We start from the raw sequence: 15,505 nt of genomic DNA on the forward strand, positions 1-15,505 counted from the left end.
TGTTAAATGAAGTTTTTTATTTTTATCAGAGACACCAGCTGTTGTGGCTAATCAGATGAAAAATACTTGATTTGCTTAGGAGTGTGAGGGGAGGCTTTATAATACATATTTATCCAGTATTATTATTTTATAATTTATGAGCCATATTTTAACAGAGTGTTTTCATTGAACTTCCTTAATTGTGACCTTCAACTGCAGGTGATAGACTATTTTGCAGTTAGCATTATTGTCAGATAAATAAATGGTGAGTGTTCACAAGACATGACATCAATATTGTTACTGTAACCTGAATTGCACAAGGGCTTGATCATGCTCCTGCTGAAGGTGAGGAAGTTTTTGCATCAGGAGCACTCTTGCCTGTGTGCTGAAACCCCATCTAGTGTTTGTGTGGTCGTGAAGAGATTTTTTTTTTTAAAATAAGTTTGCTGTAGATGGAGAGTTGCCAACTGTGAAATAAGGTTTTATGGGTGGCAGAAAGGAGGCTTCATTATTTACATTTCCATCAAACACCTGAATAAATAACTCGGTACAAGAGCAAGTAAGGTTCTGTGGAAATGGTTTGCACTAGATCAGGTTTCCTTTTTAAGATCAGTATGAACAACAGTATTTTTCTAGGTTTGCATGGTTTAGGGCAGCAAATTAAAAAAAAAAAGATCCTAAAGCCCAGGTTTGCTTCTTGATATACTTGTTTTTACTAATTTTATCTCTTTGGAAAGCTAGAGAAAGTCCTTATGAATATTTTACACACATTAGAGAGAAATAATAAGCAACAGCCATGTCAGTGCACTGATGTAGTACTGTAATTGTTAGCCAAATGCTTGTGCTTCTGATGAGACAAGAAAACATCTAACTAGACTTAAAGTATGTAAAAGGCTACAGTGAAATATGCTGTATCCTACAGTAATTATGAAGATGTTCTAATGCATTAAATTTACATATATTTTAGTGGGACCTGGGAAATTCTCAAAAAAAGGGACACCTTCCATTTCCGTTTTGATAAATCAGCATTTCCCTCTTGAATTCTGATAACATTTTAGACCCAAAAATCTTATTACGTCATACTGAAATACAAGATCATAGTTGTAAATCCTGCAGCCAGCCAACAAACTTCACTGCTGGGAAAGAATGGAGCCAGTGGACACAAGAGTATGAAATTCAGACAGGGAAGAAAGTTGCATGTGAATACAGTGCATTATGTTACATATTGCACAGATTCCCATAGACATGGTTAACAGTCTGCTGAGAAATGCGAATATTGCCAAATGTGAAGATGGAGGCCGGATGGATGCCCAGTGGAGAACCTTGAGTTGCACCAGTAGAATATTTCAGGGAGAATGCATATTCCTCTTCCTTCATCACTGGGTATCAAGATTAATGGGTAGACTGGCAAGAGCCAGAACCACTTAAGTGTCAGAGTTTTCTTCCAGAAAAGGTTACCTTAACTTTCTGATTTCAGATCCCATAGTTGTGGTAGAGGCACCAGCTTGGATCTAGATTGAAATGCACTTGAAAGTTGTTGAAAGTAAAATACAGCTTTTTCTTGAACTTTTCATGTAAAGTGTTTGACCCGCCCTATTGTCTCTTTGTACAGCTATTTTTGTTAGAAGAGATGAGAGAGAGGAAGTATGATGGGTATGCCAGGGCCATCCAGAAGGCATGGAGGAAGTATGTGGCCAGGAAAAAATATGTACAGATGAGAGAAGAAGGTAGGTCATAACTTCCGATGGCAGATATTTCACACATGGTTCCGGGAACCGAAAGAGACCCACAAGAGATGAAGAAAATATATCTCTCTATATATAGAGCAAACCATTGCATTGCAGATGACTGTCTAGGAATGACTGCAAATTGTTGGACCCCTAAGGTACCACTGATGAGGTTGGCTGCTCTGCATGAATGGATTTCTTGGACTACTCAGTGTTTCACTCTCAAAACAAAGCCAGACTGAGCAGGACAGAAATCAGGAATGTTCCAGGGGAGTGAAAAAGGAAAAGCATCCCACAGTTATACAGGACCTAGATGGTCTGTAGATGATACAATTCGATCCAAGGACTCTAATTAATGCTTAGTTGCGCACGTGACCTGGGTTATGTGAATGAACAACATTCTGGGTTTGGAAGAGTTAATCTTTAATTTCCAGCAATGAGTGAGAAATTCTTTAGTTCCAGAAGTGCTCCCATTTGATCAGAACTACTGAGCTTGCCGTTAATGTATTTCATTAGGAATGGATTTAATAATCACACAGATCCTTATATAAAGGGTTAGTAGCAGTGCTTCACTATTTTTTCCGTATTATAAACAATTTGGTTATCACTTCTTCCCAAAAGGTTTTGCTTGAAACAGTTAGCTCTTACAGATCATGAGTTTAGAAAATTTCATAAATACTATTAATCTATGTTTATTTTTGGTATTAAAGCATCAGATCTATTGCTGAACAAGAAAGAGAGAAGGCGGAACAGCATTAACAGGAATTTTGTGGGAGATTACATAGGCATGGAGGACCATCCAGAGCTACGCCAGTTTGTGGGCAAACGGGAGAAGATTGATTTTGCAGACACCGTAACTAAATATGATAGACGGTTTAAGGTAGGTTTATGAGCAACATCCATTAATGATTAGTTCTGCTAGGGAGTTACAGATGTCTTTACCATCCTTTCAAAGAAACTCCACCATGTTAGTGTCATACCATCTAGGATATCAGCTTGAAAAAAAAGTGTCTTTGACCTAAAAGACACATAAGGAAGCAGTTAAACCCTTGTGATCAGAACATTGTCATTGTCAAATCTATTGTCCCAGGACAAAGGCTTTATTGGACTTGCTGGGCAGAAAGCTACACTAGTTAGGAAATGGGGAACAAAGCCACTTTCCTGTCCTGTGCAATCTGACTCTGAAGTCATGTGATTAATCACATCAGTATTTTTTTCACTGGAACCAAAACCTAACAATATTGCCCAAAATCATAGTACCTTATATATCTTTGGAACAGCATCACAACATGAGCACATTGATCTCTGTATAGCTATGTATTTTCAAACAATTTTGTGTTTCAGAACGTGAAGCGAGATCTCATCCTCACTCCAAAGTGCATATACCTGATTGGGCGTGAAAAGATAAAGCAGGGTCCAGAGAAAGGCCAAGTGAAGGAAGTCTTAAAGCGAAGGATGGAAGTGGAGAGAATTCTTTCTGTTTCTCTAAGGTGAGTAGCTTGAAAGTATCTTTCCATTAACCAAGAAATTTGTGTAGGACAGGGGGGGAAAGAAGTAGACTAAAGGGTGAATTTCTTACGCCATATTAATTGAATCCTGTAAACAAAGAAAGCTGAAGCCTTATTTTCATTCCCAGGCCTAGTAAGTGTGCTATAGCAATAGATGTTTAAGTTTATACCCAACACACATTTTCTGACTAGCTGTTAAAATGTTTCACTTACACTGGGTGTGCCCCCCAAAATGTATTCTGTGAAGCATATGTTCACCATGCACAAGCAGGTTCTACTAAGTTTTGGCTCAAGTTCGTATCCCAGAAATAATTCTTACTTATAGAACTACACCTTGTACATGTCCCCTGCTTCCTGAAGGGGTGTTCTCTCTCTACTGAGGTACCAGAACCTTTCTTTCTAGTTGGATTTCACATCACTTCTGTTGACTGAATGTCAAGCCAAGCCCAGATTGCAGGAAATATCTGAGGTGTCCACATAGAGCTGAGAAACCCAGTTAGGTGAGCAAAACCAGGAAGAAACTGCCCATGAGATCAGTGGATTCTTGCCTATATCATTTCATCCCTTTGAAGCTGAGTGAACAAAGTCTCTGGATAAACTGCAATAACAAATGCAGAGGTATCAGAGCTGGTAGCTGAGTGTAATTTAATGTAAAAGACTACCAATCCAGAGCAACAAGTGTATTTTAAATATTGAAATAAATTACAATTTAAAAGAATACAAATCTACATTTGAATACTGTGTATTGATAGCTACTGCAAAGTTTTTCTTAGTGTATGCTTGTAAAGTGTTCTCATTAGCATAGCCAGAAATCTTCCAACAGACATCATCCAGTAGATTTCACATTTTTGTAGAATTCTTCACAGCCATTTCAAGATTAGGGAAAGGTCTGCAAGATGTGTCTGCTCACAGTACCATTTTCAATACCTGTGGTTTATTTAGCATACATATTTATAAGGAAAGTTGCAGCAAATTAACTGTAATAGATCTAGGTTAAAGATGAGATTGGAACCCGTCTTTTTAGTGCTCCAAGTTTGGGCTGCGTGCTCTGCAAACCTTGAACAGATTGCAGCCAGACACTTGAATTGGGCCTGTAGCCTTCCAAAGGCATAGTCACATTGAGTCAGCTAAAAGGATGGCTGCCTGCCAAGTTAGTGAAAGCTGTTACACTCCTCTCACATGTAAATAACAGTTCCACAGAACCTTCTGAAGCAAAACCAACTGTACTTAAGAAATATGTATGTTACATTATGTCTAATAAAATCAATAAGCTAAGTTCAAAACATTATTTTGTTGTAAAAAACATTGGGTTTTGTATACACTAAAAGTAGATTCAGAATTACAAACTATCAAACTGTCTAGGTATTGCTCCAAAATCAAACCCTAAAAAAACTGTGGGAGCAAGAGGGCTTTTCCCTGTTATCATGTTAGTAGGGCCTGACTTCAAAATGGGTCTTAATCAAGGGATCTCTTAACTCTGTATTGAAGGAGCTTAGTAGTAATACAACACTGTAAAGGTTACTGTTTATCTCAAATCTGAGATAATCTTGTCTCAGTGACATGGATTTAGTGCTTGTAATATTTAACAGTCTTCAATTAGTAAGACTAGTGTGAACCCTTTGTATAGTACAGGTGTTAAAAAAAAACAAACCCCAAAACAGATGTCAGGCTCAAAGCAGAAATTGTATTAGCTCTCACTTGCATTCTCTTATGTGTTTTCAGAACACCAGTTTATTGTCCCTGTAGTTTCAATTATCTACACCTGACTGGGTTTGAAGTGAATCTTAAACCTCTGCACTGAAAGAAAATAATTGTAATAATGTTCCTCATGAGCTTATCCAGAATGGATTTAGCTCTATTCTTTATTGCAGCTTCAAAGTTTCAATTCTTTTTTGTACTATTTTTCATGCAAAATTAAATTTTAACTAAATCAACACAAAATGAAATATATTTTAAATGGAGGGGGGAGAAAGGGTAACTGGATTCTTGCAATTGCTATCTAAACAATATCTTTCAAGAAACCCACGTGCAATATATTGATGTAGGCTTGTATCAATATACTTATACACAATAAAGGCAGAATAATCAGGGCTATTGACATGTATTAACAGCAATTAACACTAAATAACAATTTAAATTACTAAAGGAGTTACAATTTAATGTGCAAATGCCCAACTTGGAATTTGTTCAGGGCAGTGAAAATGACAACCCAAACTCTCATGGAAACGTTACTGCATTTTTAGTAACAATAAATAACTGAGCTTTATAATTCATCTGATAAGGAGTGACACAGGACATCCTAACAGTATCAGGAAGTCAGACGCTTTGCCAAATCAGCAAAAATAGGACCAGTGACTGGATAATATTTACTGTAGGCAGGTCTTGGGCTTTGCTTGCGTGTCTCAGAACTTTGCTGAAGCTCTAGATTTGCTTGATGATAGGAAAGGAGGTTATGCTGTAGTCTATTTCTATAGATTTCTTATTGCTATTTTGAATACTAATTAGGTAAGTCTGTAGTTTCATACACCCTTTTCTAAACTACAGGAAAGATTTCAGAATTAGAAGATTATGGAATACACAGGTGGCAAGTAGATTTTTGGAAAAACAGGCAGTGATACAACTCATCCTTTACAATTCTAACCCTCTTGAGAAATTAGGTATTTTGATACCTGACAGTTAAGAGCACCTCTAGCAGTACTATGAAACTATTTTTAATTTTGTATGAAAAGATACTCACTATTTGTAGAAGTCATCATAGCCTTCAGTAACTACATGAGAAGTGAGGACCACAAAGCTGGTGGAGGCCTGTGCCTCCCTTTCAAATTTATAGTCAGCAATCAGGCAAAGCAGCTGGGAGATGAAAAGGGAGGAGCATGCTCAAAGTGGACAGCTGTTGATTGCTAGGTAATTAGGACTAGAAGACAGTGATGAGGGCAAGTAGACCTAATTTTGTCTCTGATAGAAGGTGAAGGCTTTTTCTTTTTGAGCTGAATGCTCTTTGAGTTCCTTATATGCCATAATTAATTTATTTTTGGAGTTACTCCGAGAAGTTGAAGCAATACATACATAGATTTAGGTGAGATATCAGCACTTTCTTTGTGTGATGTATTGCTATGCAAACCATTGAAAGTAGCTGTTTCTCAATGATAAGAGTGTAACTTTAACTTGCTCATCACATGGCTGCCAAAGCCACCTGCCTGGTTTTCCACAGCCTTAACCACTGCAATGCAGACATTCGCGCTTCTGAGTGTGAACTGTTTTTTAGAGTCGCTACTGTTTTTCTGAGTGTACTGGTTTTTTTTAGAAAAAAATGGTGAAAACTCAGAATTAACATTCATTATAAGTCCAACAGGATTTGAAAAGGTCCATTTCTCCAGAGAGAAATGCAAACTGAGAGTGCCTTTTTCACTTAGTAGGTGATAGCTAATGTATCGAAATAAATTGCTATTATAAAATAGTATTTTCTGATATTAATAATAGCAGAAGAAGATTGACCAACAACATTGACAAAAGAGCAGAGAAGCTTTGGCTTCAGACTCCCTGCAGCGGACTAAACAACCATGAAAAGGAGCCACACATTTTCTGCCAGGAATACTTAACAATGTCTAATTAATGCTCCTTTCTTCGTTGGTTGTACTTCCATTTTGTGAAATACCATGCTGGTGATGTGATAATTGTTTTGCGATAAGGCCAAGCAATTCTCAGCTCTGCACAGTTGTCAAAAGTCCTGTGCTGTCTCTTCTCTCAGCCACACATTTTCCTACACTAGCTAGCACTCAGGTGGCTGCATGGGGATATGGATGAGACGTTGAAAAGTGAGGGAACCAGAAAATTAATCTACCAGGAAAGGGCAGGGGATGGATGGATTATAGCATGAGTGAAGGAACACAAAGGCACATGAATAAAATGGTGAGGGGCAGAGGAAAGGCTGCCCCTTCTGCCAGCACAACAATGTTCACTTGATGTAAACTGGTTATGAAATCACATATGAAATTAGAGTTTTCTTGTCACTTCTTCTAATCCAATGCAAATGTAGGTGGCTGCCCAAGGGGCAGTCCCCTCCCTTTGTTGTTACGCTCCCACCATTTTCTTGTGTCTGACTAGCATTGCACTCCTGTGCAGCAACCTGGTTCTGTAAGCTCATGCAGTGGGATTTCTAACCAGCTTCAAAATACAATTAGTTTACTGTGGGACCAGCAAATTGAACCAGAGCGTCCTATGGTTGCTTATATGCTAGTCAAGTCAGGAACTAAGGGGGGGTACCCACGGCCTCTATTTTCAGGTCTTACAGTTTTATTTGGAAAACTTTGTTTATACCTCTTTGTAGAGAGGATGCAGAAGCAGACAGGCACCAATGTAGTTATAGCTAGGAAGTATGCCAACATGCTGTTAAAAGGAAGAACGATACACATATAAACATATTACAAGCATGCTGGAACACTAGCAATCCTGGCTAGGACACGATGGAACTGTTTTTACTGTGGGGACTCTGGAAGGGCAGAAATGAGCCTTGCAACTGATTCATGCGTATATCATTTTCTGTGAAGTGGTTTGCACCATCTTCAGCAGGTGTAAATAGCAGTTGCGCCAAAGGTGGCAATGGAACACAACATGTGTGGGTTTTTGCTAAAGCCAATGGAAAGTTGAAAGTTTTCATTCCAAATTTGCTTGCTTTGGGTTTCAGTCTTACTTTAGTATAACATTCAAGTTTCCAATTCACCTCTAATCACAAGTTTTGCCATTACTGAAGAGATGGACTTTAATTGTAACTTTAATAAATAGCACATGTTTTTTTGATAACAGTAAATATGTGAAATGCCTAAGTAGCATTCCTGTCTCTCAAAAAGGATTGTTTCAGATATGCCATTATCAACTCCTGGGGAGGAAAAAACAAAACAAAACCACCACCAAACCTGTTCTCAGAAAGCAAGACTATATACTTAATGCTGCTTGGACTTTCTTATGTTTTTAAAAATTAACCATGAATACTCTGTGAATGTCATTATATGCTGGCTGTGTTTGCTGATGAAATTTTAATCTGAAGGGTATATGCTCTGATTTCTTTTCAGCACAATGCAGGATGACATTTTCATTCTACATGAACAGGAATATGATAGCTTGCTTGAATCGGTCTTCAAAACTGAGTTTTTAAGCCTCTTATCAAAACGATATGAAGAGAAAACACAAAGAAAACTACCTCTGAAATTTAGCAATACGTAAGTTATGTCTTTTTCAATGGGCTTTTAATAATAAATAATCTTTGGTCTTGTTCCCAAAGCAAATAAGTGAGTGCTAGTTGTTAAGCTCCTGATACTATAGTTTGTTTTAAAATAATAAGAGGCAACACATTGTAAAAATCTGTATGTGCAAGGATACCAGACTTTCTGATTAGATTGTCAGAGTAACAAGGTTAGGATTGTACCTGGGCTATCTGCTGCTTTCCACTGTCTGTGTGCATAGAAGAGTTGCCTTCATTCCACTGACGTGGCATCAGGCTCAAGGGGCTGCAGCTCTGTGCCAGCAGAGCTGTGGCTCCACAGCAAGGGCCAGGCCCGTCACTACACAATGAACGTGCAGCCATAGTGCAAGTTCTCTGTCTCTGTGCTGGCTGCTGCTTCCTATCATGCAAAGGGAACACCCTCATCCAACTCCTTAACCTTGACCTAGGAGTGGAAACATCATGATGAAGAGTTTGAAAGACAATTCTAGAAACATAATGTAGCAATCTGAAATTCTGAAGTTTGTTGTGGGGACAGAGGACTGCAGGGTGAGAGGATAATTCTAAAGGAGCCTCATTAAGCAAATGACATTGGGAACATTTTTTTAGAAACAAGCCTGAAAAGCTACAGAATAGTTGCTGTGCATTTTAGCAGTAAGGGCATGCTGGAAACTATCCCAACAAACATGTGCTTTTGTTAATATTCCTACCTGTTAAGCAGATTAGCAACAGTAGGCCTTGGATTTGTATGTTTATTTTATTTCCTTCGAAAAAGTGGAAGAATTATAAAAGGTAATAGATTATTATTTTAGTTCGGAAAAGTTGTAGGAGGACAACTGAAGCGTAGAACATTCTCCTATACACTGGGAATCCAAAGTCAGTACTAGGAGTAAATTTTTTGTTCATGCAAGAGGTAATGTATTATACCTCTGGGGTCTTGTCCAAAACCAGACCATAATTTCCTTAGCTCATATCTGATTACAGTTCAGAGCAGAGAGTTAGTGTAGAAATGCTGGGAAAGAATATATGTGTGTGTGTGTGTACACGTGGAAAAAATTTGAATTGGAAAGATTGAAGTGTATGTATGCAAAAATGTTTACTCCCAGAACATGTACAAGGCCCACTCCTAAAGCATATATTGGCATATACATGTTAATGTGTGTGTGTATATACATCTAATGGTATATACAGAAGAATGTTTAGGAATGGAGCACTCTAGTTTGCTCCTGTAGAGTCTGCTGCAGAGGCAGTGATGTTTGATGGCAGACACATCTCTTACTCAGACCTTTGCACATTGTACTCTCCATCCTCTCCAGGAAAGTTAAAATATCAAGTAAGAAGAACATTTTTAAAAGCATAAAAAAGATATTTAATTAGGTGTTCTATGTCACGTAAGTCTCTCAGGGAAGACAGATTCTCAGCCTAAGCCTTTTATTTTTATATTTCTAAGTTGTCTGCTGCCAAGTGATATGGTCCTGATTTGATGTAGAAATGCTTTCTATTTTTATTTTTTATTCTTGTGTTCATCTGCTTATATTAGACTTGAAGTGAAGCTGAAAAAGGAGAGTTGGGGGCCCTGGAGCAGTGGTGGTTCTCGACAAGTGCAATTTATGCAAGGCCAAGGAGATATAGCCATTCTCAAGCCAAGTAATAAAGTGCTGCAGATCAGCATCGGACCAGGGCTACCAAAGAATTCCCGTAAGTATTAATTTCCTGTAGAAACTAGTGAATGGTTTAGAAATTTAGAGAATGGTTGACGCTTTCTCTCCTTGCTTGCCTCTAGCCTCAGCATGTTCTTTATTATTTCTCTGTAACACTTAAAAGAAGTTCCAAGTTATAGATCCTAATGATACAGCAGAAGTCCCTGCTGCTCTACAGTCATGCTGGAATTGTGTTAACTTTCACCATATACTGTTTCTGAAGTGTCTGAAATTCTTAGCCCTGCAACAAAAGAAATGAGGGTATTTAATCATGTGACATAGTACAAATGGCACAATTAGCCAGGCATTTTGGGGAAGAGTCCTTCACTCTGCTCTGAGCTCCTGCAGTTCCTTCAGTCTTGCTGAGGAAGAAAGCTCTGCATCAGGACAGGACAGGTTGTGATATGAGGAAAGGTAACCTCTGTACATCACCAGCAATTGAGCTGCAAATATACCAGCCTCTCGGGTTTCGTGTCCTACCTTTTTCTCATACTAATTGCTGATCAGAAACAGTATAGTCAAAAGTAATGCTGTGCTAGCTATCCATGTTTTATGAACAAGTTCATAAAGCCAATGGTCTTTTGGGCCGCATTTACCATAGTCTTGAGACAGTTTTACTTTATATCCTGTGGCTGAACTGGATCACAAAAGGGAGAATATGCCTGTCATCCTTGTTGCATCTAAAGCTTTAGCACAACCTGGCCAACACTGTAGCAATCAGTCATTATTCCTGAAGATCAGCTCTTTCTGATCACAGAGTAGGGGTCTGGCAGACAAAAGGACTTACCTAGTTAATGTAATTGTGAAAGGGTAACAAAATGTTGCTGTTTTCTTTTAGGTCCTACTAGACGGAACCTTACCCAAAGCAGAGGGTATTCCAACAGGTCTCAAAGTCAGACTTATCCTATGAGAGCCGCTCCGCCACCTCCTGGTAAGTCCTCTTAGCCTCGGGCAAAACCAAAATTCCAAAAAATCAGGTTTTTGCTTTACTCTTGTCATGTGGTAATTTTTACCCACTAAAAAGAAAAATCATAGTAAAGGTTTAAAATCCTCTTAAAAGATCCTGTCTGGAAAACATATATTGGAGGCATTTTATGAAGTGTATTGTTGGGAGTCTACAGACAATCAAACTGGTATTCCACCAGACGTATCCTGGTTGTCATGGACACTGGCATGTTCAGCCACTTAGTATAAGACACTGAATCTAAAACTAACCCCATAGCTTTCTCCACTTTCCTTTCTAGGGTAAAAGCTATATACTAAGCCATAAAAGATGCTTTGCAATGAAACTGCTTTCAGTGCCAATAAACAATAGATTACATTTTATGTCTCATTGTCCTACCCCTGTTACATAACAACTTTTGTGTATGCTGAAAGCTGAAACGTATCAGCTGTGCCAGTAAGTAGCATGCCTTTTTCTGCATGGGATTGATATCATTAGGGTGTTTCACTTCTGCCCTTGAGATATGATTAATTTAGCCTGTGAACTCAGAGGGGAGAACAATATTCCATTGACCGAACATTTCCCAAGTAGTTTGGTTTTCTTTTTTTCCACTTACACTCCCAGAGTATTTTTTTTTTTTTTTTTACAAAAGGGTCCTCTTTCAGTCAGTTGCTGTTTATTGAGAAGCGCAGTGCTAATGGTGTAAGTTGGGTGTGCAGCCAATCTTTAACTAGACAATTCCCAGTCCTAGTAAAACCTCGTAGCTGTATAAGTGAAACTAAGGACTGCATGATCTGCAAGAACTGCTTGGAGTAAAGCGGGAAATTACGGTAAAGGAGTTAACCTGTCTGCAAACACAGATAGTAAATCTTCATACAGGATGAGTTCAAACAAGGAAAGTCTGTTTTAATAGTTTCAAAAACTCTTTCAGCAGTTTTATAGTTACATGAAAGACAAAAATATTGGTTGAAGAAGCCTTGTGCCCGCAGACCAAGCCCAAACTTACCTCATGCAGGTAAGGTAGTTTGGATGTAGATTTGCACACAAGTCCAAGGCACCAGTAGATGCCCATACCTGCCGTATGGCCTTCTGTAATCACGTATCCCCGTGCTTAATGACAGCTCCTGGACAGACAAGTCAACAGAGAATCCTAATTATAAGAGCCTACCTCTGTGTGCAGCAAGGCACTGGGCTAACTTTCTGCATGGAATTGATGTCATCAGGGTGTTTCACCTCTGCCCTAGAGAGGAAAAAATAATTTAGCCTGTAAACTCTGAGGAGAGAACAATATTCTATTGACCCACCATTTCACAAGCGTTCAGCTGTGGAGTTGAACTAGATGTTCATGGACCAATGAAACTACACTAGTGCCCAGGCAGGGTAAGTGTTAACTACTGAAGTTAAATGCCATGTTGAGCCATAGGCATTAGGGTATCATGTTTAAAAGGTGAGCAGAATTCTTTCACACAGAGCTCAAATCAACTACTATAACTTTTTTTTTTTTTTAATTCAGCTGGAAAAATAAGAGTGAAGACACCTGTTACAAAAGAGTTCCAATTAGATTGTCCAGACTGTCAAGGAGTCTGAGGCAATTGCATGATTTGGGCACATAACTCCTTGAAAGTCACAAACAGTTCTCTCCATCCTGCTCTCACAATGTGAGGAAGTAACACTGCAGGCCATCATCCTTGATCATTTGAAATGTATACTGCTGTTTTCACATCTGTTTCAAAATTAATGGTCCAGTAGCTGAACAGACTGTTACGTGTATGTTCAGAATAAACCAAACCTTTATTTATATAAGCATAACATGTGCCATACTAGCTTGCATCCCAAAGTCAGTTTTATATAAGAGTTTATGACTACCTAAGCTCTGCCACAGTATCAAGAGACTATCAGAAGCAAAGACCAGCTGTTGAAATGCAGTAAGGTTGTTTTTTTTAAGTGTCACGATTATGAATTCTTCTCTCTGCACAGCTATTCATTCTGCTAATTTTCAACAGACTTAACCACAAGGAGAGGATTACCTACAGCATTAACCAATCTGAGTTTTAATATAAGCATAGCTCCCATTTTATTCAGTGGGGGTTTTAGGAATGTAAAGCATGCAGAATTGAGCTCCTTAGGCCCTGATCCTGCAAGTAGCTCAGACATGGGTGGGTTTGTTTTAAATTCTAGTTAGAGACATAATTATTTAAAGGCATTTACCCTTGTCATCACCTAGAAAATTCAGGTTCCTTTTGAGCTATCAAAAGTAGCAGCAAGGGTTTTTTTTGAAAAAAAAACAAAAAAAACAACCCACAAACAAACACAACACCAACAAACCAAACACACACAAAAAAGCCTAACTTTTTAAAATAGACAAATATTTATAGCAACTTTAAAATAGCCTACCCAGTATTCAGGGAATTGGACAGAGGTTGAACTTTAAAAGAGAGAGACCCCCCAGGACTTCTAGCTAGCTTTAGATCAACCCTTACCTGGATAAAATTTTAAGCAATGTTTTAAATAGAGGTGTGGTGCTACGTGCTAGCTAATGTTAAAAGGTTGCATACAGCTGAGAGCTAATCCTCTTGCTTGCTTGTAACGTTCAAGGCACATCTCAAACTTGAGCAAAAGTCCATGAAAACGTGAACCTAAAATAGATCACCAGCAGACCTGAAACTGTCTATAAATCAAACTTTAAGATTTCAACATGATTTTGTTTTCAAGTTCCTTGATATCTGAGTCTCGCTGACAGCTGAATCTGACAGCTGAGCCATCAACAAAAGGAAAAGGCTACCTTTACTGAGCTGTAGTTTGGACTGGATGTGTTCACACTTTATTTACTTCTAGGTCAGCAGCAAAATGGAGTAATAAATCCCCCACAGTTTGTACCGCTTCCCCATGTCCCAGGAAATCAACAAGCAAATCAGAAAAACCTGTATACAAATATGACACGACCATCTTTACCACGGCAATTGTCAGGAGGATCAGGCAAGATTTCACAGCAACCAGAAAGCTTGGATTTCCTGAAAGTACCTGACCAAGGAGCAGCCGGGTAAGATTTTACATTAAATCTAAGTGTAAAATTTGTAAATAGCTTCACACACTCAAACTGTTCTTGACTGATAAACTTGTATTTTGTACATAGATGACCGGATTGAGCTATTGAGCTGTATTCAAATATATCATCATTTTTCACAGGATTTCGAAACATATATTCCATTGTAGGCCTTTAGGAATGAAGGTGAACCAGTTCTAGTTTAATATCTTAAATGTGCATGGTACCTTCTACTTAAGGATATTAAGACACTTTGACAGAGTTTAACTAGGCCACCTTTCCCTTCTGGTTTACAGGTCATAAACAGTAAATGAGATATTTTATGGCAACTGTCATGCCCAGAAATTCTGGCTAATAGTCCTTTTGTTGCAGCTTTGACTCCTGAGTCACGTACCAGACTTGTACTTCTTTTTAGGAGGAGGGCTTGGCAGTGTGACATTCAAGATTATTTCAGCCTCACTTGGATTTCTAAGCTGCAGCCTTCCAGAATATGTTACTATGACAATCCTACAAGATTTGGGGGTGGGTGGCTCTTATTGTTGTAACTAGGTATTTCCCAATAGCCAAGAGTCAAAAGTATCAAAACAGTCACCAGAAGTAGCAGAACCAAGACATCAGGCTTAGTAGAGGGAAGCAGAACAAGTTGTTCTCAACTCCGAAACCGGCTGCTCCAGATCTTGACTGAAAATCGCAAAATAGGCAAACCTCTCCAATTTGTGGAAATCATGAAGATAGAAGTCTTCCATCAAATATATGTGGGACCTTTGTGCTCCAGAATGTTGAAGGCCTTACAAAATTTTAAGTTTTTTACTGACGGAACAGTTTCTACTTTAACTCGGCCCTAATATTATCTCTTGTAGAACATTAGTGGAGCTTTATTATAGTGAGAATTTGAGTGCCACTTAACTGTCAAAGACTGCTGTCTATTCAGCACTTCTAGCAAAAAAAACCCCAACCTGTTTTTGAATTAGCAGTTTGTGTTTCTACTTGCTGATGACTTCCTATTGGTATTATTTAATTCTGATGTAACCAAGTCTCAAAGAAATTACTGAGAGTAACAGCTTGTTGTCCCAGAGTATATTAAATCAGCAAGGAAAGTTAGAACTTTGCATAATAATAGTACAGGCACAATTCTATAGTCCACAGCTCTTGAAGTAAACAAACATGATAAATACCTCCCTATTAAGTAGGAAAGCCTTGTGTACGTTGAACAAGTCATCATTCTTAAATCTCTAAATAATATTGAGGGGAGAAACAAGACGACATTTGAACTTTTCCTGCTGAGAACTCACACAGGTTCTTAGTAAATTCAAGTCCTAATCTTAGTAAATTCAATGTCCTCCTTAGCTTCTCTTCCTCCAAATGGGCTCTTTCCCTCCCTTCCAAC

At 38.4% G+C, this 15,505-nt stretch overlaps 1 protein-coding gene across 3 annotated transcripts in view; it reads left to right on the forward strand.

Annotated features, from left to right (window-relative positions):
• The window catches only part of MYO1E (myosin IE), a 123,902-nt gene that overhangs the window by 102,068 nt on the left and 6,329 nt on the right, over positions 1–15,505 (forward strand). For all 3 annotated transcript variants that reach the window (XM_054837067.1, XM_054837068.1, XM_054837069.1), the window contains 7 exons: positions 1,592–1,706; positions 2,417–2,586; positions 3,051–3,196; positions 8,284–8,430; positions 9,973–10,130; positions 10,971–11,063; positions 13,911–14,115. In XM_054837067.1, the coding sequence (XP_054693042.1) occupies positions 1,592–1,706; positions 2,417–2,586; positions 3,051–3,196; positions 8,284–8,430; positions 9,973–10,130; positions 10,971–11,063; positions 13,911–14,115 (1,034 nt within the window). The remainder of the gene's footprint in view (positions 1–1,591; positions 1,707–2,416; positions 2,587–3,050; positions 3,197–8,283; positions 8,431–9,972; positions 10,131–10,970; positions 11,064–13,910; positions 14,116–15,505) is intronic.

Source organism: Grus americana, chromosome 10 (assembly GCF_028858705.1).
Source record: "Grus americana isolate bGruAme1 chromosome 10, bGruAme1.mat, whole genome shotgun sequence".
NCBI classification, from domain to species: Eukaryota; Metazoa; Chordata; class Aves; order Gruiformes; family Gruidae; genus Grus; species Grus americana.